This window comes from Bubalus kerabau, chromosome 23, assembly GCF_029407905.1.
Source record: "Bubalus kerabau isolate K-KA32 ecotype Philippines breed swamp buffalo chromosome 23, PCC_UOA_SB_1v2, whole genome shotgun sequence".
Classification (NCBI taxonomy): Eukaryota; Metazoa; Chordata; class Mammalia; order Artiodactyla; family Bovidae; genus Bubalus; species Bubalus kerabau.
In genome coordinates this window covers 3,658,880-3,686,129 of record NC_073646.1, presented here as the reverse complement: position 1 = coordinate 3,686,129, position 27,250 = coordinate 3,658,880, and the positions used below count along the sequence as shown (strand labels likewise).

The 27,250-nt window shown below is 43.6% G+C and overlaps 2 protein-coding genes and 1 non-coding gene across 6 annotated transcripts; 1 reads left to right on the top strand and 2 right to left on the bottom strand.

Annotated features, from left to right (window-relative positions):
• Positions 1 to 903: 903 nt before the first annotated feature.
• Positions 904 to 12,400, top strand: ZNF200 (zinc finger protein 200). Its single transcript, XM_055561231.1, has 5 exons — positions 904 to 1,299; positions 2,032 to 2,358; positions 3,106 to 3,197; positions 3,502 to 3,625; positions 10,091 to 12,400. The coding sequence occupies exons 2-5, from the start codon at positions 2,112 to 2,114 to the stop codon at positions 10,807 to 10,809; spliced, it is 1,182 nt and encodes a 393-aa protein (XP_055417206.1). The 5' UTR covers positions 904 to 1,299; positions 2,032 to 2,111; the 3' UTR covers positions 10,810 to 12,400.
• LOC129638259 (U6 spliceosomal RNA) lies at positions 9,043 to 9,145 on the bottom strand. Its single transcript, XR_008707766.1, has one exon. It is a non-coding gene; the product is annotated as a U6 spliceosomal RNA (small nuclear RNA).
• A 2,244-nt stretch (positions 12,401 to 14,644) lies between the features above and the next one.
• Positions 14,645 to 26,990, bottom strand: LOC129637252 (olfactory receptor 1F1-like). 4 transcript variants are annotated; one of them, XM_055561235.1, is made up of 3 exons: positions 26,844 to 26,978; positions 18,266 to 19,233; positions 14,646 to 17,175 (listed from the first exon to the last, which is right to left on the bottom strand). In XM_055561235.1, the coding sequence occupies exon 3, from the start codon at positions 17,164 to 17,166 to the stop codon at positions 16,222 to 16,224; it is 945 nt and encodes a 314-aa protein (XP_055417210.1). In that variant the 5' UTR covers positions 17,167 to 17,175; positions 18,266 to 19,233; positions 26,844 to 26,978; the 3' UTR covers positions 14,646 to 16,221. The 4 variants fall into 4 exon arrangements, with proteins under 4 accessions (XP_055417207.1, XP_055417210.1, XP_055417209.1 ...); XM_055561234.1 differs by having other exon boundaries at positions 14,646 to 17,210; positions 26,844 to 26,977; XM_055561232.1 differs by lacking the exon at positions 18,266 to 19,233 and having other exon boundaries at positions 14,645 to 17,175; positions 26,844 to 26,986.
• Positions 26,991 to 27,250: the final 260 nt, after the last annotated feature.

The window sequence follows — 27,250 nt, the reverse complement described above, 5'->3', positions numbered from 1 at the left end:
TTTTTTCCAGGAAGAACAGACAACTTTTGCTAGTACCAAAAAGCCACCCCTTCATACAAGTCGACATATATTCAGAACAATTTTAGCATTTATTGTTCTATTTATTCACTCGTAGTTCAAACTATACAGCTTTGATTAAAGAAGGTTTTTGTTTTTGTTTCGTAATTTTGATGTCTGGAAAGACAGGTATTCTTTAACTTGTTGCTATACAGTTTTTGTTTGTGTTTTTTTGCCACACAGTTTTGACAATAGTCTCTTCAAAACACATTTTAGACCATGGCTGAATCACCCAGTTTCCGTTAAGAAACGAGACTCGTCTATATTTTCACTTTAGTCATCCTGACTGACAATGACTTTACACAGAGAACTAAGGCAATCTCTGCTCTTGTGTGGCCCAAAATCTTGACCAATACCTCCCTGGCGAATGAACCGAGTATGTTAACAAGGCAGAAAGAAAAGATAAACGGAGAACGGAAGCGGAATGGACAATTACGATTCCTCAGAAAGTAAGATGGCCGGTCCAGACCGCAGTGTAGGAGTTGGCATACAGGGGAGGGGAGCGTCGCCCGGCTCTGACCAACGGGCGGCCGCTACCGAAAGAGACGGCTGTAACAGAACCCTAGACCTGATAGAGGCCAGAACCCACTACCAACTCACCGCCACCTCAGTTTTTTGATAGACCCCAGGTGCTGCGGCGGAAACTGCGGCTGCCTCGCACAGACCTTCCGGTCCTCCCGACAGCCCGCTTCCGGTCGAGCCCCGATCCTGCTCGGCCCCAACCGCTGAGCCTGACGATCTCCCATTGGCTGTGTGGCGCTGAACTACATTTCCCAGCAGCCCCTGTAGTTAGCGCTTCCGTACTTGGAGTGGTGCCAACCAGGTTTGGCGGGCTGGAGCTAGCCTTTAGTTTTCCGTCTCCCAGGTACAGCCGCAGAGAAAGCGGATGCTGCCAACGTGGCCTCCCTGCGGTCCTGAAAGTCCTGCTGGTCGGCCTCGAGCCTCGCCTTCTGAAGCACAGACTGCCCGCTCCAAGCGAGGAGACCAGGCTTCCGCACCGGAAACAAGGCACCGGGCGTGACGTCACGGCCGCCTAGGCACCCGGTCTCCCAGAAGACACCGCGTCCCGGTCGTCCTCACCAACTAACCGCAGCTCACACAAATAATAGCTGGCTGACAGTGAGGACACCCCGAAGGGCGAGGGTTGGGCTGGGCCTCTCGCGCCTAGTTTCCCAGTCTCCCCCTGAGTCTGGGTCCGGGGTTGTCCCCAGCGTGCGCCCAGGCACAGCAGAACCCCAAAAGGTGAGGGGCTCCGGGAGGGCGGGAACTAGACTGAGGCGGCCTCTAGGGAGCGAAACAGGGGCCATTGCTGGAGCGCACCCCAGGCAATGCCGCCAGCTGGGCTTTGCGGTGAAGATGCTCCTTGGCCAGTGGGAGAGGCTGCAGAGTGGGCCTGGCCCGGTGGGCCCTACTGGGATGCCTCCTGTTCTCTTACAAGACTTTGAGGGCGGAAAACAGTCGGCTGGCCACATGTAGACCCCCTCATGCAGCCTTGCGGTTGCTCCTTGGGCCAACTGCCCCCTGAAGGACATCCTAGGGACATGCGGTCCAAGGGCTACGATGAGGCCAGGTTCAGTGGCCAAGCTGACCTCTAACCAGATGCCCTCGTTATTGAACCTCGGATTTCCTGTCTTTTGCTCCCCCGCTCCCCCCCCCCCCCGCTTTTTTTTTTTTCCAGCGTGAGTGAAACCATTTTTCCTAATGGAGTTTGCCCTTCACATTATCGTGAGGAAGACCCTTGGTCTTCTGCCGGTTGTCTTTGCTCCGTTGAGGTTTGGACATCAGCTTCCATTCGCAGGATATTCCTTTCAGGTCTTGCTGAGAGTATCAGGTTCAGGGGTCTTCCTTTCAGTTGTGAGTTCCCTACCCCAGCTTATCTTTCCTTACTGATTTAGATTTCACGTGGCCTCACTGCCCAAGAAACATTGGAGTAGAGGCATGCTCAACCTGACCCATGGTTTCTCTCATCTACAGCTGACTGACAGGTTTTCTCCAGTAAGAGGTGGCTCTTGAAGCTCTGCAGAAACAAGTGTGGTGTGTGATTTCAAGGCACGATGGCTGCAAAAGTGGTCCCCATGCCCCCCAAGCCAAAGCGGTCCTTTATACTGAAAGTCCCTCCCAACTCCAAGCTGGGCCAAGACCTACTTCGAGATGCTACTAGTGGACCCAAGACCATCCACCAACTGGTTCTGGAGCACTTCCTCACCTTCTTGCCCAAGCCAAGCTTCGTCCAACCCAGTCAGAAAATCAAGGAGACCTTGGTTATTGTCAAGGATGTGAGCTCAAACCTTCAGAATAGAGGTAAGAAGCATATACTGTTTCACTAGAAGAAAGAGGGTGGTACTGGAGATTGAGCTAGGCTTCCATAGTAATAGGGAATTCAGGTTAGGAAGGTGGGTGTTGAAACAAGGAGTTGATTCCAATAAGTCAACATGCCAGGAAGAGGGAGTTTGTTTGTTTGTTTTTCTCAAGCTGGGTTTGAGTGATTTGCTAAGTGTGTGTAAAGCCATAGAATGGACTAACTTTTTTTGTAGTGTCACTTTTACTCACACATTCGGGAGGGGGAATCTTTTTGTTTTGCCATGACATGCAGCATGTGGGATCTTAGTTCCCCAACAAGGGATAAAATCTGTGCCCCCTGCATTAGAAAGGTGGAGTCTTATACACTGAACTGCCAGGGAAGCCTGGGGAGTATGTTTTTACGATAAAGAAATGTTGATGAATTATTGAATTGACTTCAGCTTATGTGGAATCTGGTAAACTTTTGTGCTTGCTATGGACATCTTCAGACTTTACCCCAACCTTCCCTTTAGTGGTAATGGAAACTTTAAAAGGTGCTTAGGGGAATCAACTTTTTTTTTTTTTAATGAAAAGATGCCATGTAGGTTCAAGACCCTGTGGTTTGAGGCTTGACCTCTGACTGGGCTCGTAGGGGCAGAAAAAACTATGAGTTACCTACCGAAGGAATGATCTGGCTTCAAAATGTGGGTAGAATCTTTGTATTAGAGTCACTGACTTTCCTTTAACTGCAGCTTTCTCTTTCCCCAGGGCAACCTCGCCCCTTAGTGAAGCTTCTACCTAGAGAAGAAATCCAGCAGAAACAGGAGACAGTATCTCTGTGTCTGAAATCTGAATCTGAGGTGGGTTCAGCTTTCCCGTTCACTGTTTGGGTGCATCGCCCTCTCTGCTCTCGAAGCCCTCCCACATATAAAAACACACTAGGGAGTCAGCAGGGAGACTGGGCTCATTCTTCACTGCCTTCTTAGACAGTTGTGTTCTGTTTTTTCCTCTGTCTTCTCTCTGAGCCTGGCTTTCCAGTCTGCGTGAGACTTGTAGATCCCTTTCACCATCCCTTCCCCAATCTTTGTGTCTCAGTCTTTCTTAACAGCAAGGCTGTCAAGGAACCTCTGTTACTAAGAAGAAGGGGGCCTGTTGTTCTTTCAGAAACTGGTGGTCTTTGAGGATTTGAATGTATTTCACTCCCAAGAAGAATGTGTAAGCCTGGATCCTGCTCAGCAGCCCACCTCAGAGATGGAAGAAGACAGCATTGGGGAGATGATGTTACTGGGTAAGAAATCAAGTCCCTTGTAAGTTTAGATTGAAGGCTATGGGAAAAGCATGATTCTGTTTCATCTCAATTTTTTTTTTGAGACACTGGTCACACCAGCTAAGTACATGTTCACATGCATATTTTTGTTTTATTATATGTGGCAGAGCCTTCTCCAGCTGTGAGTGGCCATTTTTCCTGTATCTTTGGGGCAGCAAGGGTGGAGGGCATCTCTCTTGGTAATCAAGACCTTCGGCTGATGTGCTAACATCAAACATTTAAACAGAAAACGCACGCATACTGTTTCCATTTTCTGCATCCAGTGGTATTCTCAACAGATACATTTTACATCACTGTTTTCATTGGACACTTGATAATTCTTTTTTAAGTCTTATTTTGTCATTGGTGTTCAATAGCTGTGAAGCCTACTAGTGTAAGAGAAAATATATCCCATTTTTGATGGAAGTATTATCTAGCATTTGTTAAGCACATGTATGCCAGTATAGGCTAGACACTATTCTAAGTACTTTACGTGCATTTATTATCTCATGTAATTCTCATGATAGCACTGTGGGGTATAGGAATCATTATTATGTTATAAATGATGGAACTGAAGTAGAGAAAAGTTAAATTTGTTGAAGGTCACACAGCAGTAAGTAGTAGAGCAGGGTTGTTTTTTTTTTAATAATGATTTATTTGGCTGCATCAAGTCTTACTTGCAACATGTGAACTCTTAGTTGCTGCATGCAGTATCTAGTTCCCTGACAAGGATTGAATCTGGGCCCCCTGTATTGGGAGGACAAAGTCTTAACCACTAAACCACCAGGGAAGTCCCACCATTATCATCTTTAATGGGAAACACTGAGAGGCATTCCCACTAGAATTAGGATACGACAGCAAAGCCCACCATCACTACTACTATTTAACGTTGTGTTTTGGGTGGCCTCCCTGGTGTCTCAGATGGTAAAGAGTCTGCCTGCAATGCAAGAGTCCTGGGTTCAATCCCTGGGTTGGGAAGATCCCCTGGAGAAGGGAATGGCTACCCACTCTAGTATACTTGCCTGGAGAATCCCATGGACAGAGGAACCTAGCAGGCTATAGTCTATGAGGTTGCAAAGAGTCGGACACGACTGAGCAACTGACACTTTCACTTTCTTTTCAGGTGTTAGCTAGTACAGTTAAATGAGAAAGAAACTAAACATACAAGAATTTAAGAGAAAGATAAAACTACATCTATTTACATATGATATAAATGTGTAGCTGGAAAATTCTAGAGAATGTCTGAAAACTTATTACACATAATAGGTGTATTCAGTAAGGCTGCTGCTGCTGCTGCTAAGTCGCTTCAGTCATGTCCGACTCTGTGACCCCAGAGACAGCAGCCCACCAGGCTCCCCCGTCCCTGGGATTCTCCAGGCAAGAACACTGGAGTGGCTTGCCATTCTATTCATGCATGAAAGTGAAAAGTGAAAGTGAAGTCGCTCAGGTTGCCTACTTGAAAGTTACACAGTCGTGTCCGACTCCTAGCAACCCCATGGACTGCAGTCTACCGGGCACCTCCATCCATGGGATTTTCCAGGCAAGAGTACTGGAGTGGGGTGCCATTGCCTTCTCCGATTCAGTAAGGCAATGAGATGTAAAATTTTTATACAGAAATCATTTATGGAAATACAGTCATTTAGAACAGGGGTCCCCAACCTCCAGGATCTGCCTGATGATCTGAGATGGGGCTGATGTAAAGTGCACAATAAGTATAATGTGGTTGAATCATCCTGAAACCCACCCTCCTACCCAAAGGGTCCATGGAAAAATTATCTTCCCATGAAGCCAGTTCCTGGTTCCAGAAAGGTTGGAGACCAGTGATGTAGAAGATATGCATTAGGAACAAAAAAAGATTAAGCATCTAGAAATACACTTAAGAAATGTACAAAAATGATGAGGAAAATAAAACACTTCTAAAGGACACAAAAGTAAATTTGAATGAATGGAAAGAAATATCATGTTCTTGGTTAGAAAGATTTAATATTGAAAAGGTCAGTTCTCCCAAAATTAATTTATGAATTCAATGTCGTACCTTTACTAAAACCAATAGGATTTCCCCCCCTGGAACTGGACAGTGTGATTTCAAATTCAAGTGGAAAAATAACTGCAAGTAACCAGGAAAATTGGAAAGAAGAGCAGTGGGGCAGGAGAGTTATAGCCTACCAGGTGTTTAAGCACCCTCTAAAACCTTTCATGAAAACAATATATAGTTTTGGCATGTGAGTTGCTAGACCAATGGGATGGAATAAGAAGTGCAGCTGCTGCTGCTGCTAAGCCGCTTCAGTCGTGTCCAACTCTGTGCGACCCCAGAGACGGCAGCCCACCAGGCTCCCCCATCCCTGGGATTCTCCAGGCAAGAACACTGGAGTGGTTTGCCATTTCCTTCTCCAGTGCATGAAAGTGAAAAGTGAAAGTGAAGTCACTCAGTCGTGTCCAACTCTTCGTGACCCCATGGACTGCAGCCCACCAGGCTCCTCCGTCCATGGGATTTTCCAGGCAAGAGTACTGGAGTGGGGTGCCATTGCCTTCTCTGAAGAAGTGCAGAAATAGCTTCAAATACACATGGGGATTTAGTTTGTGATAAAGTTGGAATCCCCAGTCAGCAAGGTAAAGAGGGACTTTTTGATAAAAGGGCCTATGAAAACTTAGCCTCTTGGTGAGTCATATCTTACTTTGCACACCAAGAACTCCAGGTGGGTCAAAGATTTTAAATGTTTTTTAAAAAACAATTAGAGCATGTGGGTGAATTCCTTTATAACCATGGGATAGGATGACTTTTCTGATAAAGACTCAAAAATCCAGAAGTCTTAAAAGATCAGTAAGGTAAATACATAAAATTTTTTAAACTTTTTATGACAAAATAAATATTTAAACAGATAAAGTGTAGTAAATTCTAGGTACATACATAACTACTGGAAAAACTATAGCTTTGACTAGATGGACCTTTGTCGACAAAGTAACGTCTCTCTGCTTTTTAATAAGCTGTCTAGGTTGGTCATAGCTTTTCTTCCAAGGAGCAAGCATCTTTTAATTTCATGGCCACAGTCACCATCTGCAGTGATTTTGGAGCCCAAGAAAATGAAGTCTCATTGTTTCCATTGTTTCCCCATCTATTTGCCATGAAGTGATGGGACCGGATGCCATGATCTTAAATTTTTTGAATGTTGAGTTTTAAGCCAACTTTTTCACTCTCCTCTTTCACTTTCATCAAGAGGCTCTTTAGTTCTTCTTCATTTTCTGCCATAAGGGTGGTGTCATCTGCATATCTGAGGTTATTGATATTTCTCCCGGCAATCTTGATTTCAACTTGTGCTTCATCCAGACCAGCATTTCACATGATGTACTCTGTATATAAGTTAAATAAGCAGGGTGACAATATACAGCCTCGACATACTCCTTTCCCAATTTGGAACCAGTCTGTTGTTCCATGTCTGGTTCTAACTGTTGCTTCTTGACGTGCATACAGATTTCTCAGGAGGCAGGTCAGGTGGTCTGGTATTCCCATCTCTTTTAGGAATTTTCCACAGTTTGTTGTGAGCCACACAGTCAAAGGCTTCAGCGTAGTCAATGAAACAGAAGTAGATGTTTTTCTGGAATTCTTTTGGTTTTTCTACGATCCACCAGATGTTGGCAATTTGATCTCTGGTTCCTCTGTTTTTTCTAAATCCAGCTTGAACATCTGGAAATACTCGGTTCACATACTGTTGAAGCCTAGCTTAGAGAATTTTGAGCATTACTTTGGTAGCATGTGAGATGAATGCAACTGTGGGGTTGAACATTCTTTGGCATTGCCTTTCTTTCTTTGGAATTGGAATGAAACAGGGATTAGAGTAAGGCTTTTCAGTGTAATTTTCGTATTTTGATTTAGAGCCATATAAATATATCGGCTACTAAAATTCTTCTCTATTTTTAAAGTTAGTACAATAAAGGAATGTAAAATGCAGTTGAGTTTCAGTTAATTGTTCTCAAACAGATAATTAGTTCTTTAATTTAACCTAATGTTTATAAGAAAAAGGGATTAGGGAGAATAACTATTGGAAAAGAGGGGGAATCAAAATATGATTTATATTTAGAAAATTTTAAAGGATCAATTAAAACATGATATTTAATAGTTTTACAGTAGGTCAGTACAAATAAATAAATATCAGTAGCATTCTTAAACACAAAATAATGAGAGCTCTCCTTCAGAATGACTATAACATAGGAGTAATATAGAGAGATGTTTTATATGGTAAATAGAAGAGATTTTTTGAATATTGGAGAGAAACAGGTCTAAATGGGAAAACTAAAATCAGGTAAAGATATCAGTGCCCTCCAGACTTATACTGTAAATGTACTCTGTCAAATTGGTGAAAGAAGGGAATGTTCTGACTAACTCTACCAATATTAGACACGTTATGAACAACAAACAGTGTGATACTAAACTTCAAAAGTATCAGAGTTAAATAAAAATAAGTCATAAAAGAATGGCCAGAAAACAATAGAAATTTATTGGATTTTAAAAGACTGATTTTCTGGTTTTAAGTTGTGGGGTTATTATAGAAAAAGAATTTAATTTTAAAAATATCAATGATAAAGAGATTAAGATTTATAATATATACAATTTATGTATTTTTATTTATTTTTGGCTCCATTGGGTCTTTGTTGCTGCAGGCGAGCTTTCTCTGGTTGCGGTGCTCGGGCTTCCCAATGCAGTGTCTTCTCTTGTTGCAGAGCATGGGCTATAGGGTGCTTGGGCTCAGTAGTTGTGGTGCACAGGCTTAGTTGCTCCTCGGCATGTGAGATCTTCCTGGACTAGGGATCGAACCCATGTCCCATGCACTGGCAGGTAGATTCTCAATCCCTGGGTCACCAAGGAAGTGCTATAAAATTTATTTAAATTTATAAATGTGTCAGCCAATAGATAAATTATTAGTTTGTAATAATCAAAGTGCAAAATAAAGCTACAATGAGAAACCATTTTATACCTATTAAATATTTGAAAATTATATCTACTACCAGCAAGATTAGTTAAAATTGATACCTAGCCACATGTTGATGGTTATATTGAAATCTGTACAGTTCCTTTGGAAAGCAGTATGTCAGTTCATCTTAAGAGCTGCAGCTAAAAAAAAAAATTGTCCTGTGCTTTGGCCCAACATTTTCATTATCCTAAGGGGATCATTAAATGAAATAATTTTTAAAAAAAGAAATCTATTGGTGTGAAAGTGCTAAATCCAGCAGAGATTCAGATTCTGGCTTTAGGATCAGTCACATTATCTAAAGTGGTTGATTTCATCCTTTAATTTCACTAAGTTGCCCAGAGTCAGGCAAAGTCCCTTGTCATTCCACCTGTTCATAGCATACTTTTTTTTTTGCTTTGTTACCTAGTCTTTGTAATCTGGTGGGTTTTTTTTTTTTTTATGAAACTCTTCACAAATTTGCGTGTCATCCTTGCGCAGGGGCCATGCTAGTCTTCTCTGTATCTTTCCCATTTTAGTATATGTGCTGCCAGAGCAAGTGTTGTAATCTGTCATTTTACACAGGCTTTTTTTGGAACTACAAGTCCTAAGTATACAGCTCAGATTTCCACAAAATGAACACATTTGTCTAAAATCAACTAATACCCCAGATATCCCTCTTGTGATCCTGTTCAGTCACTAGTTTCCATTCTCCCCTGAAAAATGACAACCATTGACTCCTACCATAGTTTTCATTTTATCAATTGTAGTAGTCTTTTTTTTAATGTAGATCATTTTTTCTCTTTGGCTACACTGTGCAGCATGCAGGATCTTTAGTCCCCTGACCAGGGATCAAATTCAGTGGAAGCACAGATTCTTAACCACTGGATTGCCAGGAAAGTTTGCTGTAGTAATCCTTTCATGTCCTAAAAAATAATACACTGTGTGAAAATACTTTGCCTCCTTTAGTTGTGGTCATTTGAATTGTTTGCAGTTTTTCACTATATTGGATGTTATAATATTAGCTAATACTATTATAATATAGTGAAAACCTGGAAGTAACTCATCTTACCATTTACTTACTAGCCTCCTAAAGATTACAAGTAGTACCTTTTAATATTTATGTCCTAAAAAAAAAATATTTATGTCCTTCACCCCCTGGTCCTTATTAGCTCAGTGATTTACACATAATATAAGATCAGTATGAACTTGTTGAGTAATTGGTGCCTATTCAGAAAACAAACATGGAAATCTTTCAGTCTAGTTCCACACATTTCATTAAAAAAAAAAAAAAGAGAGGACTATGTGCTTTCATTATGGGTAAGGGAAGATTTATCAGTCATGTATCCCATCCTCAATAAGGATGAGGAAGTGTTGATGGCAACTTTCTGCCCGTCAGATTTCTGATTTGCAAGGTTATGGTCTCATGAGAAATCTAACTTGGGTTTTCCTGCATGGTATCATATCCCTCAAAAATTATTATATTTTCTCTCTGTTTCAACAGTCAGTGGCAGTAATCCTGAGGGTGAAGAGCTTCAGACGGAACCTGTAGAGGATGAAGATCATAGAGAAGAGTCTTCAGATTGTGATGAAATGGATTGTTCCATGGTCCCTGAGCAGTCTCCAGATGGCCAAAAAGAAGAAAGATTAAATGCATCTATTCCAAAGGAAAGGAAAATGAGAAATCTTTTAGTTACCATTGAAAATGATACTCCTCTAGAGGAACTCTCAAAATACGTGGATATTAATGTTATCGCACTTACCCGAAATCGTAGAACAAGAAGATGGTATACTTGTCCACTGTGTGGGAAACAATTTAATGAGAGTTCTTACCTTATTTCCCACCAGAGGACTCACACTGGAGAAAAGCCCTATGACTGCAGTCACTGTGGGAAAAGCTTTAATCATAAAACAAACCTTAATAAGCATGAGAGAATCCATACAGGAGAGAAGCCTTATTCGTGTTCTCAGTGTGGGAAAAACTTCCGTCAGAATTCTCATCGAAGTCGCCATGAAGGAATCCATATAAGGGAAAAGATACTTAAGTGTCCAGAATGTGGGAAAACCTTCCCAGAAAACAAAGAGTTTGTGATTCACTTGCAGAGTCATAAGGCCAAGAGGCCATATGGTTGTAAAAAGTGTGGGAGAAGATTTGGTCGGCTGTCGAACTGTACCCGGCATGAAAAAACCCACTCAGCATGTAAGACTCGAAAACAGAAGTGACATGAGGGAAAGGTCTGATGATACCACCTCAAACTGAAATATTCCATAAATAATTCTGAATTGCCAGGCTGTCTGAAAAGTTACAGATAAGAAAACCTCATTATAGCCAAAATCGGATAAATATTCAAGTTTGCTGAAACCTCAAGTTTTTAGAAAATTCACAGGGAAAACAAAACATCCTCAAGGGCTATACCTCAGTTAGCAACCAGGCTTTTTGGACTAAAGAGCTTTCTTTTGTGAACTTACACAACAATGTACAGCTCACAGATCCCTTTCCCAAAAAAGGCTTTGAAATACAAGTCTGGGGGCTGCTTACTTTAAGGTGAAGACTGATAAGTGTACTGAAAGTATCAGAATATTCCATTCCCCCCCCCCACACACACACATAGGAATTCACACCTGAGAAATAATGTAAAGATCCTTATCTGAAACTGTTCCCCTAAAAGAACCAAACTGCTGACTTGGTAATAAGTCAACAGCTTTTATCAGCCATTCATAGCACCATCTAAAGATACCCTGAAAGCTTGAGAGATGAAAGGGATTTTTACTTTGGAATATAGGAAAACACAGCAACTGAATGTCAAAGACTTACTCCATCATTTGTGTGTGATCTAAAAACTAATGATCAATTTCAATAACTTGCAGTTTGTGGTGAAAAGTGATGTTTACAGAAGTCCTCTTCACAGTGTAATTTAAAAGTGTCTGCTGTTCTTACTGTATTTTGTGCAGTTGTTAATTGCTCAAACAGCTCTCATGCCTTTGCCTTGCCGGAAGAAGTTTGGGTCACTCAGGCCTGGCCACCCAGCCCCGCTCCTGGAAAAACTTCTGAATTTTGTCCCTCTGTTGAGTCAGGAAAACCTGCCAGGAAGGAAACCCCAGGAACCTGCAGAGCGGGAGGAAGACATTGGCTTGGATCCGTGGCTAGTCAAGAACCTTGCCATTTGTTAGTTCCCATCAGACCTTTGGCAATGGGTGGTCACTACCTCACAAGCATAGTGTTTTACTTTTAGACATTATCTTTCCAGTGGCTCGCTCACATTACCCCTCAGGAGATAGGGTTCCGGTGTCTTCATTGTAGTGGACATTTGTTCTCTGTGGCTTCCTGGTACCCACACTTTCCTGACTTGTCTGCCAGAGGCAAGGCCAGCGGTGCCTTCACAGGACCCATCCTGTGGTGTGTCATTTCCAGATTCTCCATCAGTCTTGCTTCTCTTAGACTTCCTTAGGTTTTAATTTGGTATCTGGATTGGAATAGGCCAAATCCTGTACACTAGTGGTGGAAACTGACCTTTACACGTTTTGTTCCCATCCAGAAACCTACCTTCCATTGATTCGAGTATTCTGAGTATGTTTTTTTCTAATTTTCTTCAGGTAAATTCTACACAAAATTTTGTTTTTGTAAATAGTTTTTTTCCCCCCCATTGTATTTTTCTAGTTGGTTATTGCTCTTGCATAGGAAAGTTATTCTTAATTATATATTTGCAAAACTAGCTACTTCTGTGAATGTAATTTTCAGTAATTTCTCGGTTCTTAAAATTTGTGATTGAGAAGTATACCATCTATAAATAATAGTTTTGTTTCTTCCTTTCTGCCTGTTGCTCTTTTTTGTTGTTGTTGTTACATTTAAAATACGTGGTTCTAAACTTTGTTGTGGTACAAAGCATACTAAGAGAAGGATGTTTTATGATGCAGTTGTCTTGAGTCGTAGTCAAAGATAGAAAAAGAAACCCCAACACTTAAAACCCACATTAAAACAGGCCTTTATCCATGTTGTGTATTTCAAGCCTACTATACCCTTTAAAATAAGGGATAAAACTGGCTGTCAGCATTATTCTCTTACTTATTTGCAATTCTGGCCAGGGTTTACCCAGTTATCATGCAGAGGGACCCACCTGCACGCCCAGAAAACCAAAGGCTAAATGACTGTTGGACAGAAAAGGGCGAAGGTGAGGTCCCAGAGGTGAGAGGGTCCTGTCCCCTGCCCAAGGGTTGAGCCACAGAGTCCCCAAGATGTAGGTGACTTTGGGTAGGTGACTCTTAGGAACCCTACCCCTTCCCCACACCCAGCAAATGTCCCCAAGATGTAGGTGACTTTGGGTAGGTGACTCTCAGGAACCCTACCCCTTCCCCACTCCTAGCAAATGCCTTCTGTGCCCCACATGTAGAGCATGCAAAGTCAAATTCCCAGGGACAGCACCCCGAGAAGCTGTTAACAATTTTAAAAGCAATTGGATAAAATAATATGTAGGTAATTTATTGACTATGCCAAAGCCTTTGTGTGGATCACAATAAACGAAAATTCTGAAAGAGACGGGAATACCAGACCACCTGACCTGCCTCCTGAGAAACCTATATGCAGCTCAGGAAGCAACAGTTAGAACTGGACATGGAACAACAGACTGGTTCCAAATAGGAAAAGGAGTACGTCAAGGCTGTATATTGTCACCCTGCTTATTTAACTTATATGCAGAGTACATCATGAGAAACACTGGGCTGGAAGAAGCACAAGCTGGAATCAGGATTGCTGGGAGAAATACCAATAACCTCAGATATGCAGATGACACCACCCTTATGGCAGAAAGTGAAGAGGAACTAAAAAGCCTCTTGATGAAGGTGAAAGAGGAGAGTGAAAAAGTTGACTTAAAACTCAACATTCAGAAAACTAAGATTATGGCATCTGGTCCCATCACTTCATGGCAAATAGATGAGGAAACAGTGTCAGACTTTATTTTTTCGAACTCCAAAATCAATGCAGATGGTGATTGCAGCCATGAAATTAAAAGACGCTTACTCCTTGGAAGGAAAGTTATGACCAACCTAGATAGCATATTCAAAAGCAGAGACATTACTTTGCCAACAAAGGTCTGTCTAGTCAAGGCTATGGTTTTTCCTGTGGTCATGTATGGATGTGAGAGTTGGACTGTGAAGAAAGCTGAGTGCCGAAGAATTGATGCTTTTGAGCTGTGGTGTTGGAGAAGACTCTTGAGAGTCCATTGGACTGCAAGGAGATCCAACCAGTCCATCCTAAAGGAGATCAGTCCTGGGTGTTCATTGGAAGGACTGATGCTGAGGCTGAAACTCCAATACTTTGGCCACCTCATGCAAAGAGTTGACTCATTGGAAAAGACTGATGCTGTGAGGGGTTGGGGGCAGGAGGAGAAGGGGACGACAGGATGAGATGGCAAGATGGCATCACTGACTCGATGGACATGAGTTTGAGTGAACTCTGGGAGTTGGTGATGGACAGGGAGGCCTGGCGTGCTGTGATTCATGGGGTCGCAATGATTCGGACACAACTGAGTGACTGAACTGAACTGAATGTATTGTTGGGCCTTAGCACATAGAAATGTAACATCTGTATAGCAATATAGTTCCTAATAACAGCAAAGAAGCTGGGTGGGAGTAAAGCTTTACAGGACTAAGGAAATGACGGCAGACAGTAAGGTAATAATTATAAGAATGTGTTGTTTAGTTTGTAACATTGATACAATATGTAAACCGATAATACATCAGTTCAGTCACTCAGTTGTATCCGACTCTTTGTGACCCCATGAATTGCAGCATGCCAGGCCTCCCTGTCCATCACCAACTCCCGGAGTTCACTCAGACTCACATCCATTGAGTCAGTGATGCCATATGAGGTGGCCAAAGTACTGGAGTTTCAGCTTTAGCATCATTCCTTCCAAAGAAATCCCAGGGCTGATCTCCTTCAGAATGGACTGGTTGGATCTCCTTGCAGTCCAACGGACTCTCAAGAGTCTTCTCCAACACCACAGTTCAAAGGCATCAATTCTTCGGCATTCAGCTTTCTTCAAAGTCCAACTCTCACATCCATACATGACCACAGGAAAAACCATAGCCTTGACTAGACAGACCTTTGTTGGCAAAGTAATGTCTCTGCTTTTGAATATGCTATCTAGGTTGGTCATAACTTTCCTTCCAAGGAGTAAGCGTCTTTTAATTTCATGGCTGCAATCACCATCTGCACTGATTTTGGAGCCCCAAAAAATAAAGTCTGACACTGTTTCCACTGTTTCTCCATCTATTTGCCATGAAGTGATGGGACCAGATGCCATGATCTTCGTTTTCTAATGCTTAAAATGGGGAGGGAATAAAACCATATAGAAGAAGCATTTCTGTATATAACAGGAATTAAGCTAGTATAAATCTGATGCTGATGATCAGTTAATCCTAGAGCAACCACTAAAAAACCCAAAAAATATAGTAAAAATTACTGGTGTTAAAATGCTACATTAGAAAGTACAGAATAAATGCAAAAGGGCAGGAAAGACAAAAAAGACACAAGACACAGAAAACAGAAAGTTAAATGGTAGATATTAGTATTACAAGTGAGTGGGGGGACTTTGCTGGCAGTCAAGTGGTCAAAACTCTGTGCTTCCAACACAGGTGGCATGGGTTCAATCCCTAGTCAGGAAACTAAGATCCCGCATGCTTCCCGGTACAGCCATAAAAAAAAGTGAGTGGGTTAAAAATTCAACCAAAAGTCAGAGATCATTAAACTGGATTAAAAAACATGATCAAAGTATATGTTGTCTACAGGGTACACACTTTGGATTCAAAGACACATTGAATTGAAAGACGGATGCAAAGAGATGTCATGCAAACAGAAACCACAGAAGACCTGAATGGTTACAATAATATTAGACAAAATGTTACTCTAGATAAAAGGGATACTTTATAACAATAAATGATAAAACAAGATTATATAAAACAGAAAAATATGCCTGTATCTAATAGAACACAAAAATACATGAAGCAAAGGTTGGGGATTTCTTTCAGACTTTGGAAGAACAGGTATTGTCCCTCTTATTACAAATAATACTTGGATATATAGACTAAAAATGGAAAACGCTACCATTTATCCCTTTAGACAAAAATACCAACACACAATTACAAAGAATATAAAACAAATCATTGTTATAAACAGAAATCGCCTTGGATTCAAATTCTGTCCATTTTCATAAAAGATATCATCTTAGCTCTCTCTGAAGTTAAGGAGAACTGCCCTATTTTTTGTATTTGTCCCTCCTTCTCAGTGATGTTTTAACCAGTTCCATCCATTTATCAATGTTTTATTTTCTGCAGTCATTTTCAAAATATAAAGTTGTACTTTTAAATAGTAAAACTTCCTTTATGTTTTAATTCAGTAACAGGGTGACTAGTGAGTTTACTTTGCTAGAGCGACTTGATGGAAATACAAAAGGGAAGGAAAATATTGTGGAGACTATTCAGAAATTTAGAAAGACTATTATAATATGTAAGTGGAAGATCAGGATATAGGTTTCTAGTATCAAGATTAAAAGACAAATTTTAAGTTTTACATGATGGAAAAAATAAAAATATAATTTTCTTAGAAATTAGTTCCCTCTGTGATTTTCTTAGCCCATTTCATTACTGAGCAGAAAAAAATTTCATGGCAATCACTTTTCCAAGAGCCCCTTTTATGTCCTGGTTTCTCAGGCTGTAGATGAAGGGGTTCAGCATGGGGGTCACCACAGAGAACATCACAGCAGCTGCTACATCCGTCTCAGCTGCGTGGGAGGACAAAGGGTTGAAATACAGAAATATGATGGTGCCATAGAAGAGGAACACCACAGCCAGGTGGGAGCCACAGGTGGAGAAGGCTTTCCATCTCCCCTTTGTGGATGGGATCCTCAGGACAGCACAGGTGATAAGGACATATGAAGCCAGGATGCAAACGAACGGGGTGATCATGATCAGGGCACCCTCAGACAGTATCATCACCTCATTGACGTGTGTGTCAGAGCAGGCGAGTTTGAGGAGGGGGGTCACATCACAGAAGAAATGGGGGATGGCATTGTCTGCACAGAAGGAGAGTCGAGCCATCAGCAGGGTGTGCAAGAGCATATCCACACTGGCAGTGACCCATGACCCAGTGACCAGCAGGGCGCAGAGCTGGGGGGTCATCTTCACTGAATAGTGTAAGGGGTGGCATACAGCCACAAAGCGGTCATAGGCCATCACAGCCAGGAGGAAATTGTCCATGTCCATGAACATAAAAACAAAATACATCTGTGTGAGACACCCAGAGAAGGAAATGGTCTGGCTCCCGAGTACATGGTTGGCCAGCACCTTGGGGACAGTGGTGGAGGAGAAGCAGGTGTCCACAAAGGACAGGTTGCAGAGGAAGAAGTACATGGGGATGTGCAGGCGGGAGTCCACGCTGATGGCTAGGAGGATGAGCAGGTTTCCCAGGACTGTGGCCAGGTACATGGTGAGGAAGAGCAGGAAGAGGAGCTGCTGCTGCTGCAGGGGCTGCCTGGAGAGCCCCAGGAGGAGGAACTCAGAGACTCTCGACTGGTTCGCCTCTCCCATGGGGCCGGACTAAGATGCAGAGATGAGAAGCAGAGGTCACAAACCTAGAAGCCAATGGTTTGGGTGCAATAATCAAAGCTCCAGCGGTGAAGGCAATGGCACCCCACTCCAATACTCTTGCCTGGAAAATCCCATGGATGGAGGAGCCCGGTAGGCTGCAGTCCACGGGGTCGTGAAGAGCTGGACACGACTGAGCAGCTTCACTTTCACTTTTCCCTTTCATGCATTGGGAGAAGGAAATGGCAACCCACTCCAATGCTCTTGCCTGGAGAATCCCAGGGATGGGGGAGCCTGGTGGGCTGCCGTCTATGGGGTCACACAGAGTTGGACACGACTGAAGTGACTTAGCAGCAGCAGCAGCAGCAACCATAGTTATGCTAATAAACACTCCCTCAGAGTTGCTCAAGGGCTTCCCAGGTGGCACTAGTGGTAAAGAACCCACCTGCCAATGCAGGAGACATAAGAGAAGCAGGTTCAATCCCTGGGTTGGGAAGATCCCCTGAAGGAGGGCATGGCAACCCACTCCAGTATTCTTGCCTGGAGAACCCTATGGACAGAGGAGCCTGGTGGGCTACAGTCCGTGGGGTCACAAAGAGTCGGACATGACTGAAGTGACTCCATGCACGCAGAGTTGCTCAGTCAGAATCTGCCCCTACTCCCCACACCCTCAACTTCCAACTCCCAGTCCTACATGATGCTGGTCCCATTGGATTAATTTTTAAAATTATATCAAATATAACATAAAATAATGCACAGCCCTCCCGTGCCACTATGTGTGTCTCTATTAAGGTTCCCAGTCTTTCTCCTACTTAGTAGTTCATAGAGAGAAGAGAAACAGTTGGTATTGGGTTTATCTCAAGCTCCAGCTGAGGACAGCTACTACTTCCTGGATCTGGAAGATTTAATGAAGGAGGTCCTTCCAATGGGTCCTTCACCCATTAATAAAGAAATATTTAGACTTCCCTGATGGTCCATTGGTTAAGATTCTGAGCTCCCACTGCAGGGGGTGTGGGTTCAACCCCTGGTCAGGGGACTAAGATCCCACATGCTATACAGCACAACCCAAAAAAGAAAGAAATATTGACTGCTACCATCTCACCTGGAGAAGCTTGTGCTGTTGCCATCAAATGTGCTTCACCTTTGAGGAACTGGCCAGGGCTCCTCTTTATTATAAGGTTTGGAAAGGCTTGGAAGGATAGGTAGGTCCTGAACAGGTGAGGAGCAGAGTGTTCATGACCTCAGCTTTCTTTGCAGGAAGGATGTTTTTTGGAAGGGGGGCAGGGTTGGCCAGAAATGGTTACTTACAGTAGCCTCCATGGCCATTGGGATCAGATTCCCTGAGAGCCTTATTAGAGACAAGCAGAAAATAATTGTCCCACCTGTTTCCTGTTCCCTATGAGCCCAACAATGAAAACAAAGTATATGATCTAACTTCAGGATCAGAACTTGGAGATAAATCAGTCTGGGTGGAGAGGAGTCCCAGAGAAAATCCTTTGAAATCTCCAATTTCATCACCTTGCTGATCTGGGCTTATGCTTATGTATTTGACAATTCAGCTATTAAGTCTTCTTCTTAGCTCAGAAAGTGGGGTTACTGCAGTGTTATCTGAGTGAGCCTCTTCTTTATCTAATATCTGGTCATTTACTGTGTAGAGCTAGTGATGTATTTGCGGATAGGGAAGCTGGGGTGGGGGAGAGTTGTGCTTCTTCCTGTAAAGCATCTGATGTAAAGGATCAGCCTGGAGGGAGAGATGTAGCAGACAGCACAGCATCTCACGATTGAGAAACTCCAGGCTCCCAGAACAGACTTCTGTGGGGATGTCTTCCCAGCACACAGTGGATCACCCTTTTCTGGGGATGGTCATCAATCCATACTCACAGGAGCGTGGGCTCCAGCAGCCCAACTTAGAATCCACCATCTCCTCCCAGTGAGGATTTGTAATGGATTTGGAACTTTGCACTGATGCTGAGGACCTGTGGGTTATTCCCAGTATGACTTGGTCTGGATGGGGAAATCCAGAAGCTTGCAACTCTCTCTTGTCTGCCTCATAGATAGAGAAGGAACAATCTATGCAGAAAAGCAAAAAACAAACAAACAAAAAAAAACCAAAAAAAACACACAGAAACAGCAATGAGCTGGAGAGAATATTAGCGGCCACCCTGTTCAGAGTTCAAGTCCTTTCCTTTTTAAAAAATATTTCTTTGTTTAAATGTTTCTTTCTCTGTGTGTGCTCAGTCATGTCCAACTCTTTGTGACCCCATGGACTGTAGCTCGCCAGGCTCCTCTGTCCACGGGATTCTCCAGGCAATAATACTTCAGCAGGTTGCCATTCCCTATTCAGGGAATTCCCTGGTGGCTCAGATGGTAAAGAATCTGCCTCCAATGAGGGAGACCTGCGTTTGATCCCTGGGTTGGGAAGATCCCCTGGAGGAGGGCATGGCAACCCACTGCAGTATTCTTTTCTGGAGAATCCCCATGGTAGAGGAGCCTGGCAGCCTACAATCAATAGGGTCACAAAGAGTCAGACAAGACTGAGTGACTAAGCACAGCACATTCCAGGGGATCTTCCCGACCCAGGGGTCAAACCCACATCCCCTGCATTGACAGGCAGGTTCTTTACCAGTAGTGCTACCCGGGAAGCCCCTAATATTTGTTCATGTGGCTGTGCCCAGTCTTAGTTGCAGCATGGGGATTCTTAGTTGCATGTGGGATCTAGTTCCCTGACCCGAGCCCCCTGCATTTGAAGTCTTAGCCACTGGTCCACCAGGGAATCCCTCAGGTCCTTTTCTGATGGTTGAGTCCTGTGGCCTCACTCACAGTTCTTAGGTGAAAATAATAGAGTCTTGCCAATTAAGCAGAAAAAGATTTCTTGAAACTGATAATTCTTACTTTAAAAACACGGAGCAACTGGAGAAGTAGGCCCAGGAGGTCACATGGCAGCTAGAGTGGCCCAGATCATCCACAGCACAGGCTGGATTGGCAGGTTTATCCCAGCATGAACCTCACAGCTCATGACTCCGACACAGCTAGCACTGGGCACAAATTGCCACCAGAAGCGCTGTTGCCCAGCAATCCCTTTTTGCTGCAATAGCTGCCACTGCTAGGAAAATCTCCCTGCTCCCTTTCTTTGCGTCAAGGCTGACTCAGTATATCTAATGGGTCCACACATGCCCACAGCTTAGCTCCTAGAGGGGCTGGGATAGAAGTGATTCCATTTCCTGTGACACAGGAAGAAGTAGGCTTTTCTTCCCCACCAAAATGACAAGGTAGGTATTTTTACCTAAGCTTTGGAAGGAGTCACAGAAGTTGGGAAGCCAAAGAAGATAAACTCCCACTGGAATCCATCCTCCCAGCTATAATATTAATACACACTCCTCTCACCTACTTACCCTTCAATAGAGAAATTCTCTGGTCTAACATAATACAAGTATCCTTCTCACCACAGAAGAACATGAGTTACTGTATCCAGGAGCCAAACTAAGATCTTCCCTTCTCCAATCATGATCCCATTATGACTTTCTATAACTTCTGAGTCAAACTTGAAAGCTAAGCAATAACTACATACCATACGTACATGTAAAACAGGAGGGAGAGAAAAGAAGAAAGCTAACTAGCTCAAGAGATAAATATAAACATAACAGAAAGAGGGAAATATGACTGAATAATGTAATATTCATTTCCATAGGTACTCACGAATGATTAATTGATATCAATAATTTCCTTTATCCACAATCTTTACTTTTTTTATTTATTTTAATTTTTTTGGTTGGGCTGGGTCTTCGCGGCTGCAAGTGGGGACTACTCTCTAGTTGCAGTGCATGGGCTTCCTGTTGCAGTGTCTTCTCTTGTTACGGAGCACAGGTTCTAAAGTGTGGGCTTCAGTAGTCGTGGCAAACCAGCTTAGTTGTCCCGTGGCAAGTGGAGTCTTCCCAGACCAGGGATTGAACTCGTGCCTCTTGCATTGGCAGGGGGATTCTTAACCAGTGACCCACCTGGGAAGTCTCCCTTATCCACAATCGAATTCATGTTCCATTTACCTTTAGCCAGCATCTCAGCTACTGAAGGTTTTAAGAAAATCTGAATAGTAACCTAAATTCTCATGTCTGAGAGATCTGACCTTCTTATGATCTTGCCCATATAAGACTCTCCTAGAGAAGGCAATGGCACCCGACTCCAGTTCTCTTGCCTGGAAAATCCCATGGATGGAGGAGCCTGGTAGGCTGCAGTCCATGGGGTCGCTAAGAGTCAGACACGACTGAGCGACTTCACTTTCACTTTCCACTTTTATGCATTGGAGAAGAAAACACTCCAGTGTTCTTGCCTGGAGAATCCCAGAGACAGGGGAGGCTGGTGGGCTGCTGTCTATGGGGTTGCACAGAGTTGGACACGACTGAAGTGACTTAGCAGCAGCAGCAGCAGTCTTTTATTAACTCCCATCACAGGACATGGCAATTCCAGAATCTCTCAGGAAGATCTTTCCACCCATAATCGTCTCTGCTACCATTGTGCAGCAGAAAAACTACTCTCTATAGACAGTCAAACTCATAACAATATTAGAATCTCCTTTTGTTCAGTTTATCCAGTAGCAAAAGGATCCCAAATTGGCCAGCAGGAAGTCTCTTCAGAGCCCAGTACTGCTGGGGTAAAAAGCAAAATGTTGCAAGTACATCATGAGGTATTACAAAAAGAGGTGCCTACTTCTACCTCTTGTTTCCTTGCCCCATAAACTGCTACTTGGGAAAAAGTTTAGCATATATTATCCACTGGTATGAAACTTATACTGTATTCTATAAAACAGCACCCTAATCTTACAGGGTAGCCTTGCTCTGTACATGTGTGCTCAGTCGTGTCCAACTCTTTACATCCCCATGGGCTGCAGCCTGCCCAGCTCCTCTGTCCATAGAATTTTCCAGGCAAGAATACTGGGGTGGGTTGCCATTTCCTCTTCCAAGGGATCTTCCCAACCCAGAAACTGAACCCACGTCTCCTGCATTGGCAGGCAGATTCTTTACCACTTAGCCACCTGGTAACCTCAACTGGGGTCAAAACTGAGTCTTTAAAAGACTATTTCTTTATTCCTAAGTTTTCTCAATTCCTAAGGTCAACTATTCCTGGTAATGGTGTGGAAGTAAACACCAAAGAATCCCATGGACACCAGCCTTATCCTTTGTGTAAGTTATCTGTTGTCAAGTAACAAGTTATATCAAAACTTTGCAACTTAAAACAATAAACATTTATATCACACAGTTCCTATAGGTCATGAATCCAGTCATGAATGGTTTAGTGGAATGGTTCAGGATCAGGGCCTCTCATGAGACTGCAGTTATCTGCAGGTGCTCAGTCATCTGAAAGCTCAACTATGGTGGAGGATGTGTCCAAGATGGCTTGCTCACACATTGCTATTGGCAGGAAGCCTCAGTTCCTCGTGTGGAGTTCTCCAGGGAGCTAACTTGATATGTCCTTGCAACAGAGGAGCTCATTTCCCCCCAAGCAAGTGATTCAAGACAGCAGCATAGAAACCACAGTATCTTTAATACTGAGCTCTAGAAGTCACACAGCATCATTTCCGTAATACCCTATAACTCACACAGTTCTGCAGACCGAATGTCCCAGCAAAATTTGTATGTTGAAATCCTAATCCTCAGGTGATGAAGCCTATGGAAGGTGATTAGCTCATGAGGGCAGAGCCTTCCCCAACAGGATCAGCACCCTTCTAAGAGCCCTGAGACAGCTCCCTTGTCCCTTCCACCATATGCAGTAGAACTGCCATCTATGATCCAGGAAGTGTGCTCTCACCACACAACAAATGTGCCAGGATCTTGATTTTACACTTTCTAGCCTCCAGAACTGTGAAAAATAAATTTCTTTTAAAAGAAATGTATTGGTTGCACCAGATCTTAACTGAATTATGTGGGGTCGGTTGAGGCATTTGAACTCTTAGTTGCAGCATGTGGGATCGAACCCAGGCACCCTGCATTGAGAGCTTGTGGAGTCTTAGCTACTGGACCACCAGGGAAGTCCCCCAAATAAATTTCTGTTATGTACAAGCTATCCAGTCCATGATATTTTGTTACAGAAGCCCCAATACATTAAGACATAAATCAGCCCAATTCACTGTGTGAAGAGATTACACAAGACTAGGATTGCCCACGGAGAAGGCAATGGCATCCCACTCCAGTACTTTTGCCTGGAAAATCCCATGGATGGAGGGGCCTGGTAGGCTGCAGTCCATGGGGTTGCTAACAGTCGGACATGACTGAGCAACTTCACTTTCACTTTTCACTTCGATGCATTGGAGAAGGAAATGGCAACCCACTCCAGTGTTCTTGCCTGGAGAATCCCAGGGATGGGGGAGCCTGGTGGGCTGCCGTCTATGGGGTCGCACAGAGTTGGACATGACTGAAGCGACTTAGCAGCAGGATTGCCCAGGACTATCCTGACAACTGGCTACCACATTACTTTTACTATAAAGTGAGTTCCTTGGTTAGAAATGATGTTGGTGGGATGCCAAGTTGATGAATAGATTCATTCATCCCTAACACATATGCTATCAGTCTTTTGACCTCAGGTTGATTATGAGGGTGTCATAACAAACACCCTCTTCCAACAACACAAGAGAAGACTCTACACATGGATATCACCAGATGGTCAACACCAAAATCAGATTGATTATATTCTTCGCAGGCAAAAATGGAGAAGCTCTATACAGTCAACAAAAACAAGACCAGGAGCTGACTGTGGCTCAGATCATGAACTCCTTATTGCCAAATTCAGACTTAAATTGAAGAAAGTAGGGAAAACCACTAGACCATCCAGGTATGACCTAGATCAAATCCCTTATGATTATACAGTGGAAGTGAGAAATAGATTTAAGGGCCTAGATCTGATAGATAGACTGCCTGATGAACTATGGAATGAGGTTCGTGACATCATACAGGAGACAGGGATCAAGACCATCCCCATGGAAAAGAAATGCAAAAAAGCAAAATGGCTGTCTGGGGAAGCCTTACAAATAGCTGTGAAAAGAAGAGAAGTGGAAAGCAAAGGAGAAAAGGAAAGATATACGCATCTGAATGCAGAGTTCTAAAGAATAGCAAGAAGAGATAAGAAAGCCTTCCTCAGAAATCAATGCAAAGAAATAGAGGAAAACAGCAGAATGGGAAAGACTAGAGATCTCTTCAAGAAAATTAGAGATACCAAGGGAACATTTCATGCAAAGATGGGCTCGATAAAGGACAGAAATGGTATGGACCTAACAGAAGCAGAAGATATTAAGAGCAGCAAGAATACACAGAAGAACTGTACAAAAAAGATCTTCACGACCCAGATAATCACAATGGTGTGATCACTGACCTAGAGCCAGACATCCTGGAATGTGAAGTCAAGTGGGCCTTAGAAAGCATCACTATGAACAAAGCTAGTGGAGGTGATGGAATTCCAGTTGAGCTATTTCAAATCCTGAAAGATGATGCTGTGAAAGTGCTGCACTCAATATGCCAGCAAATTTGGAAAACTCAGCAGTGGCCACAGGACTCGAAAAGGTCCGTTTTCATTCCAATCCCAAAGAAAGGCAATGCCAAAGAATGCTCAAACTACCGCACAATTGCGCTCATCACACACGCTAGTAAAGTAATGCTCAAAATTCTCCAAGCCAGACTTCAGCAATATGTGAACCATGAACTTCCTGATGTTCAAGCTGGTTTTAGAAAAGGCAGAGGAACCAGAGATCAAATTGCCAACATCCGCTGGATCATGGAAAAAGCAAGCGAGTTCCAGAAAAACATCTATTTCTGCTTTATTGACTATGCCAAAGACTTTGACTGTGTGAATCACAATAAACTGTGGAAAATTCTGAAAGAGATGGGAATACCAGACCACCTGACCTGCCTCTTGAGAAATTTTTATGCAGGTCAGGAAGCAACAGTTAGAACTGGACATGGAACAACAGACTGGTTCCAAATAGGAAAAGGAGTACGTCAAGGCTGTATATTGTCACCCTGCTTATTTAACTTATATGCAGAGTACATCATGAGAAATGCTGGACTGGAAGAAACACAAGCTGGAATCAAGATTGCCAGGAGACATATCAATAACCTCAGATATGCAGATGACACCACCCTTATGGCAGAAAGTGAAGAGGAACTAAAAAGCCTCTTGATGAAGGTGAAAGTGGAGAGTGAAAAAGTTGGCTTAAAGCTCAACATTCAGAAAACGAAGATCATGGCATCCGGTCCCATCACTTCATGGGAAACAGATGGGGAAACAGTGAAAATAGTGTCAGACTTTATTTTTTTGGGCTCCAAAATCACTGCAGATGGTGATTGCAGCCATGAAATTAAAAGATGCTTACTCCTTGGAAGGAAAGTTATGACCAACCTGGATAGCATATTCAAAAGCAGAGACATTACTTTGCCAACAAAGGTTCGTCTAGTCAAGGCTATGGTTTTTCCTGTGGTCATGTATGGATGTGAGAGTCGGACTGTGAAGAAAGCTGAGCACTGAAGAACTGATGCTTTTGAACTGTGGTGTTGGAGAAAACTCTTGAGAGTCCCTTGGACTGCAAGGAGATCCAACCAGTCCATTCTGAAGGAGATCAGCCCTGGGATTTCTTTGGAAGGAATGATGCTAAAGCTGAAACTCCAGTACTTTGGCCACCTCATGCAAAGAGTTGACTCATTGGAAAACTCTGATGCTGGGAGGGATTCGGGGCAGAAGGAGAAGAGGACGACAGAGGATGAGGTGGCTGGATGGCATCACTGACTCGATGGACGTGAGTCTGGGTGAACTCCAGGAGTTGGTGAGGGACAGGGAGGCCTGGTGTGCTGCGATTCATGGGGTCGCAAAGAGTCGGACACGACTGAGCGACTGAACTGAACTGAACTGATTAAGCACGTCCTCGTGTACATCAGTTTCCCTTTCCTGAGTGCTTCTGCACATTCCCAAATAACCATGCTCACCATAAACTGTCTATTTATATCACCCCTCACCATCACTTTCCTTATGTCATCTTGATTAAGTAGTAGGTGATGCCTGGGATGTCATAAAGATCTTGAGGCTGACTTACCAGTCTCAAACCTTAACATCTCCTTTAGCTCTGCAGTAGAGGCCACCGACTGCAGAAGCAATTATATACATCAACACTGCCTCCTAGACTAGAAATCTCGGAAAGCCGAAGGCAGAGGTTCTCAAAAATTAACCTGCACAGAAATCATCTAGAATGTTTTTAAAGTGAAGGTTCTGACTCAGGAAGTCTGGGATGGAGCCTGAGCTTAGGCATTCCTAACAATCGCCCAGGCAGTGACGCCAGGTCCTCGGATCACACTGGGCGGTAGCAAGCCCTCAGCAATGGAGTAAAAGGAGCCCTTATCCTGAATAGGGTACACCGGCTTTTGCGGTGCTGGCTTCCCAGTCCACCTTGCCTTTTGAAAGGACATCCAGATTGGAATTCAGACGTTGACTTCCTAGAGTTTCGGGCTCTGGAAGTAGGAGACAGGAATCCTGAACTCCTCGGGACCCATCCTAACCGGGAACGCCAGAGAGATGGAACAGAGACCTAAAGGACCGGGACTAGGTGACGTGTGGAAGGCTCATGGGATCCGCCAGTTGCCCAGATTTAGCAGGCACCAACCCCAGAGGGCCTCTTTACAGCATTTTGGGGTCAAGGCAGAACCACTTACTACATCGCTGAACATCCGCTCCACACCGGAGGTCCCAGCCTGGGGTACTTTCGGTGAAAGAATCGCTCGCTCTTTCCCAAGAAGACCGCACAGAGCTGAGACTCCGCCTCCCGCCTTTCTAATTGGGCAGGAGCACGTGGTTGCGAAGCGGCAAGGGGCGGAGCAAGGCAAGCCGGTCCACGCCGCCTCTGACTGGCCCAGTCGAGGGCCTGTTCAGTGCTTCCGGTAAGAAGTCCCGCCGTGTCCGCGCCTCCTGCGCTGCGCATGCGCGTGAGGGGCGAGCATAGGGAGATCCTGTAAAGGACGGCAGACTCCTTACTTCGAGGTGGGGTTGGGGGGACTGGAGATGCAGAACTCCCGGGACCCCCGAAAGCTTAACGTCCAAAGTAAAGCGTATTTCAGTGCAG